The 6,131-nt window shown below is 46.8% G+C and overlaps 1 protein-coding gene across 1 annotated transcript; it reads right to left on the minus strand.

The window, feature by feature from the left end:
* Nucleotides 1–1,128: 1,128 nt before the first annotated feature.
* Nucleotides 1,129–3,627, minus strand: LOC131877414 (cysteine-rich hydrophobic domain-containing protein 2-like). Its single transcript, XM_059223067.1, has 5 exons — nucleotides 2,587–3,627; nucleotides 2,181–2,391; nucleotides 1,777–1,893; nucleotides 1,631–1,709; nucleotides 1,129–1,566 (listed from the first exon to the last, which is right to left on the minus strand). Exons 1-4 carry the CDS (start codon nucleotides 2,769–2,771, stop codon nucleotides 1,659–1,661), a joined length of 564 nt encoding a protein of 187 aa, XP_059079050.1. The 5' UTR covers nucleotides 2,772–3,627; the 3' UTR covers nucleotides 1,129–1,566; nucleotides 1,631–1,658.
* Between the last annotated feature and the right edge of the window lie 2,504 nt (nucleotides 3,628–6,131).

Genomic DNA, 6,131 nt, shown 5'->3' on the forward strand with positions numbered 1-6,131 from the left:
TAGGGTCACAACCAATGGTATTGGCATTCGCAAAGTGCCTGGTCCTCAAATTCTGAGTACGATCTCCAGTCTAAGATTAGGAAGTTACAACTGACGTAAATAAGTTCTTTGAACATTGCCGAATTGCCAATTTTCCTAATCTATCAAGTCAGTTTTCGATGGTGTGCCCATCACTGCCGTTGCCGCTCGTTGTCAACGGTCCCTCAATTGTTTGTGATTGCGCGCACTTGCGCCCCCCTCCCCACCTCCTCTCGTCTACCTACCTTACTGCTGCTTCTGTGTGTCCCCTAAAGTGTAGTTTAACCGGACAGCGGACCAGTTCAGCCAGCCGCCAATCAGTCGCTAGGTCGTCCAGTTACCAGAGCATTGGCCACAACCGCCGCAACTGCCACAACCTCGTGCAGCATAAATGAAGAGATGAACGCCTGATTGATGTTGTTGTTAAGGAATGTTGTTGATGCTAGTTCGCTGAGTTCGATCCTTCCTTCTTGGGCCAGTTTCAAGCAGACAGTGCCTCCCTCTGTCGGGCACTTTTACGATAGCTTTCTTGAAGCTCAAGAAAACGCAATTGTCAACATATGTCCGGCAGCCCTGATATCTTGACTAACAAATCGGACCAAAGTTTCTTCTAATTAACAAGTCCACATCAAACTATCAAAACAGAAAAGAGAACAGCTCTTCCACGATGATTTACAAGGGGTGCGGTCTATTGCAATGCACATTGGGATGCGCAGCATGCTCGAAATCATTAAAGACAATTGAGTCCCAAACTAGGCTTAGGGGACTCCAGCAATAGGTCCAAAGTTAGCTAGTAAACGCTACATAAATTTAGTATTCTCAACCTGTTTTTGGTGTGCAACCTAAGCGTTTGACCACATAACTTGGAAAAGAACCACTGAATAAGAAAATGATACGAAAATGACCTACGTTTAATGGACGAGATCTACGTTTCTTATTTTATCATTTGAATTCGAAAAGCGCTTCAGAATTGCTATGACCCAGAGCAGGCGGATGAGGCACGAAGCTCGTTCACCATCCATATTTCTCGAAAATCGTGGATAATCGTGGGCACAGCCTATGGGCCAACCCAATCTACAATATACTGATTGGCAACCAACAGGTCTAGACTTAAACATGTCAAACAATCGGATTTATTCAATGAGTGACTGGCATTGATCGTTCCATCATAAGTTCTATCTTAAAGCAATTTTAGAACGAGTATCACACGCACCGGGGCATCACAAATAAAGATCCCAACCATCATGAGTGGTAGAGCCCTTAAGAGTCCACCGATGACCGAGGCTCGCTCATTCACAGTTTCACTAGCGTTGCCACTAGCAACCTTTCTTGTCCGTGCACAAAGGGCCCAGCCAATCCAATTGTACAAGAGAGTTCTGACGGGGAGGGGGTTCCGAACGACGAAGATTGGGTCGCTTCTGACGTAGAACATGGGGAGCCCAATACACAACTCGAATGGGCCAATGCACCGCCGAGACGAGCCTGGTGAGCGATTTGATACCGAGTTATTAGGGAGCCGTCCTTGGTGGACAAATTTCAGCACGTGAGCTCGCGAGTATAAGCCACCGCTGATTTTCTAGTCTGGTTTGTAGATTCTGCTGTACCGTACATCCTCGCGAGTATAAGCCACCGCTGATTTTCTAGTCTGGTTTGTAGATTTGTTGTTTCGGGATGAATTCAATGAGCAAAACCTGGAACCGAAAATTGGGTAAAAACCAATCGTTAAACATAAAATAAAAAATTGGCCCGCCCACTTACGTATTCCATCATCAAGGTGGAATCGCAGCGTTGACGGGTTAGTTTCCAACGGAGACCTAATTTGTGGTAGAGATGGGAATTTTCCCAATCCAGGAGCTTTTCGATTTGATTTCTCGTCTAAATGAGAGAGCGTCCGGATGAGATGGAGAGGAAGGAAGAGTAGTGCACAAGTAGAGGTCGAACCATGAACCATTGTAATATGGACGAGGAGGTTGGGGTGGAAAATTATTATTTCAAAAGCGAACGGTATTGTTTTTCAAGTAAGTCGGGCCTCAGGTCACTCCGACTCAAGTCTCATCTGAAGTAGGCGATGCGTTGACGCGGTTTTCCACCCTAACCGCCACGTCCTTATTCCAGGGGTGGGTTCATGGTTGAGCCTGGGCCCGGATTAAGGTGGCACTTACCCGCTTGGACAGACAGATCACCGGCCACATGGAACAACCCAGGGTGCAACAACAACACAGACACCCGCAAAATAGCCAACGCACATTGACGGGCAGACTTTTGCGAAGTGTGACATTGACCCGCGTTATGGTGGCCTTATACTCTTCGGGCGCCACTCGAGCGTGAAGCGCGGGCGGAAACTCCGTATCAAATCGATTGGACAAGCCAAAACTAAAATAACGAAATCCATGATAACCCGATGACACGAACGTCGTGACCCTCAGGGGGGCCTATGGATCGGGGTAGACGATCGCTCGAGTCGCTGAGCGACCCTCAGGGGCATTCTCACACATATGACCTAGTGTGGCCGGGATGGCTATCCCGGCTCAACTCAAGGGCGATACTAAGTCGTTTCATCCTACTTACACGGTGATGTTGCCAGCCCCGCGGATGACAATGGGCTCGGGAATGTAAGCCGGGGGTCCGACCTCGAAAAGGGGATCCACCTCAATGGCGGCCACCGCTGTCGACGTCGAAGCCGCGAGCGGGGCGCCCGACCCAATGGGCGGGGGATCCGCGTAGATGGCATCAAAATCAGCCCCACCCGACATGTTAGAGCCCAATGAATGCCAGCCGCCAAGTCCCGTCGGGTCTCAGCAACCCCGATACTGGGCCATTATCGCCCGCGATTCACTCTAGCTGGATGATCGGATCCGAGAGGCTATTCAAAGCGGGGTGGATGAGCGGGCCAAATTCATGGACCGTGACTCCATTCAGCCCAGAGAGCACGTCTGCCCAAGACTAGCGAGATTCCTCCATCCCCGCGATCCACTGGCAGCCGCCCTCCGTGTCGTCGAACCTCATAGTGGACATGAGCGGTCGATGCCGCAAGTCAAGGAGGAGATTTAGGTCGGTGGGTCGGTCTGGCTTTCTCGATGTATGCCTCGATCTGTATGTATTGGTTGGCCCGCTGGATCTCGAACCCCCACTTGATCCCCTGCCTGGCTGGCCACCCGCTGGCCACCACCATCCAAGAGCGACAGCGCCGGGCACCCGCCAATGGTCCACGTGATCCAGAGCTCACAAATGGCTTGCGTGGATCATAACCTGCACGGGTTCAGGTGGGCAGGCTCGTTGATGCAGGCCAAGGCCCTGGCCTCACGGAGACTCGGATCCCAGTCCAATATTTCCAGGACGGGCGCTCAGGGCCGGTGGTTTGGGGTCTTCGGTCACCGGGTCCGGCCTGGCTGTGTGTTTCACTTAGGACACACGGGCTTCCAGCATCCTCCTCCACCTGGACTTCTCCAACCAGTTCAACATCAGATTTTCCTCTTTTTCGTCTTTTTTGTTCTTTCTTTCTTTAGTCTTTGGCCAGCAGTGTTGCCGAAAGTATGAGTGTGAATTGTGCCACATGAGCTGACCCAGCCTCATCTCAATGTAATCGTGTCTCCCGGTAATTTCCGGGGACGACCCTCTATGTGGTCAGTATTAATTGTGCTTTTCATTGAGCGGAGGCAGCGCCCTCTGATTTGTCTAGGTGTGGACAAAAACCTAGAAACAAGAGAATACGCCTTAAGATGCCAGACTCTTTCCAGAGATTATTTAATGAACAATTTATTGCCACAATACTGCGACACACTGAATCAGCCATTAATTCATCTGAGAGAAATTCAAATTCTCTGTGCGTAAAATTTCGAACAATTATGACTTGTCAATAATCATTTTACAGGAGGTTGTATACTGCATAATTGATGACGCGCCAACACTTTGGCCATCATCGTTTTCAACAAAATAGTACCAGGAAAAGCACATATTGACAGGTTTTGGGTGACTAACTTTAAAAACATTACTTTGCTTGTGCGCAACAAGAGGAGGGGAGGGAAAGGAGAATGAAAAGGACTATCTAACGGGGCTTTTTTTGAATTTGTAATCAAGCTCTGAAATCCTGATAGTCAAAGATCTCATGACTAGTGTTTTCAAACTTAGGCAAATAACATCTATTTACATCCTGGGCCATTAATTGCATATTTTTGCATCCTAATCCTTTATTTGCATCTTTGGTCCGTTTCCACATTTTTTATGCATTTTAGGCTTCTTTTGACCTCTTTCCTAGGACACAAACGGTTGCAAAACTGGAAATATTGAATAAGCATATTTTATCAATCAAAACCTCATTAATTGAAACCTACTGAGGACTTTCAAAGAATTGCATTGGCTGAAGTCGATTTCAAATAAAAATAGACAAGTCAAAAGTGTTTTTTTGACAGCACTAGTGATTATTATGTTTGGCATTAGATTGCTCTTCAGATGCTGATCCACTGAGATCAGAGCATACTGTTTAGTTATATGCCCAGCTTAACAAATTGCTTAAAATACTATAGTATGTCAAAACAATACAAAGCATCTCTGAAGTTTATTTGCGTCCTTATTTGCATCCTGGTCTTGTGTTTTGGCTCAATACCACAATGCTATTTGCTTAGAAAAGCATGTAAAATGGAATAAATGTCAAAATTCAATGCATGCACAGTGCAGTTTGGCTAGGCATGTTGTCTTTGATTTTAGTCCATGGAATATCGTCAGCGGTTCATGAACGCGTTCACTTGACAAGCCCTGTGATGGCCCATGAAATCAACCACCACAAAGTGCATCTCCAAAAAATATCGAACCGTTCATCTCAAAAAAGTCACTCGCATGTGTGCCATGTAGCAAGCCTGATTTCGTGGTGTGTCCTGGGCCTCCTGGCGGTGGGCTGACGTAAGAAATCGTGCTCCTGACAGATCATGGAAAGAAAGAATCGAAGGGCTATGCTCGCTATGCTGCTGGAGGCTGACTCCGGACCACCATGGGGACCACTGCCTAGGGACCCCTAAACGAAACTGAACAAACACTTAGAATTGGGCTGGCCATCTAGCGGTTATTTCTAGCAGCTGACCAATGGCTTTCTCAATTAAGAAAGTCTACAATTCTTTAGTTACCAACACTAAGCTAATGAAGTTACTCAAGGGTTTAGAGATCATCAACGAATGGAGGGCCAGTTGAAATGAAACTGATACATAATTAATTACGAGTTGATGCCCCATAAAATTATAATTTTACATGAAATGTGTTAACAGCCAAGATGTCAGACTTCCGTTTTTGTGCAATATGCCAGAGGTTGGAGCACAATTTCATTTGGGTGATTTGTTTCTCTTTACAAAAAAGCCACATCAAAAAGTTATGAAATGATAGAGTGCTCTTATGTTAGAAACACCATATGTATGCCAAAGAAGGCTTTTCATGACCAGAATCCAGCGGAGCCAGCTTTATTTTTGACGACCTGTGAGGGTCAGCACAAGGAGCGTCAAAATAATCAAAACGAGGAATGTCAGATTGTGAACACTCTTTTTGACATACTCAGGATGCATGTTTTTTCCTATCCTCAATAAAACATGAAGCAAAGCCAATTTGTGGGAACAAAATTACACTTTGCTTTCTTAAAGATGTTGAGAAATAAAAACTTACTTTGACTCTTTGCACCACACTAATTCCGTCACTTGGGTTTGAACCCAAGACACTTAGGGAGTAGCTATTTCTTTTACGAGGGTTTCCTACTCCCTGGGTGTGGAAAACTAGAAAAGAGGAGAGTAAGTGGATTGAGGGCAAATCTGAAGCATGCAATCGACCAGTTTCATGTCCGAGTGCATTGGGTCGACTTTGGGAGGCAAGAGTAAGAAGTGCCAGAGGTGGAGGAGTAGGAGCCGCCCGCTCCTTCTGTCCTTGGCTCCTCCGACGGCACTGGCTCTACTTACTCTTGCCTCCCTAGGTCGACGTAGAGCACGCACGAGGCCATGAATCTGGTTGACTGCATGGTTCAGGGTGGCCCGAGGTACCACGTTGCTCTCCGATTCGACAGTTTTCAGACCCAGGGAGTAGCAACCCGAGTGAAAGACGCAATTTTCCGTCATGTAAGATGAAAATGTCCGGTATTTTTT

The sequence above is a fragment of the Tigriopus californicus genome, chromosome 3, assembly GCF_007210705.1.
Source record: "Tigriopus californicus strain San Diego chromosome 3, Tcal_SD_v2.1, whole genome shotgun sequence".
NCBI classification, from domain to species: Eukaryota; Metazoa; Arthropoda; class Copepoda; order Harpacticoida; family Harpacticidae; genus Tigriopus; species Tigriopus californicus.

Bases quoted from the DNA above. Each gene is read 5' to 3' on its own strand.
- LOC131877414 (XM_059223067.1), bottom strand. From the start codon at position 2,771: ATGTCGGGTGGGGCTGATTTTGATGCCATCTACGCGGATCCCCCGCCC. The intron at 2,392-2,586 runs GTAAGTAGGATG...TCGTTATTTTAG, and splicing joins GGGGCTGGCAACATCACCGT to TTTTGGCTTGTCCAATCGAT. The intron at 1,894-2,180 runs GTAAGTGCCACC...TCTCTCATTTAG, and splicing joins TGATCTGTCTGTCCAAGCGG to ACGAGAAATCAAATCGAAAA.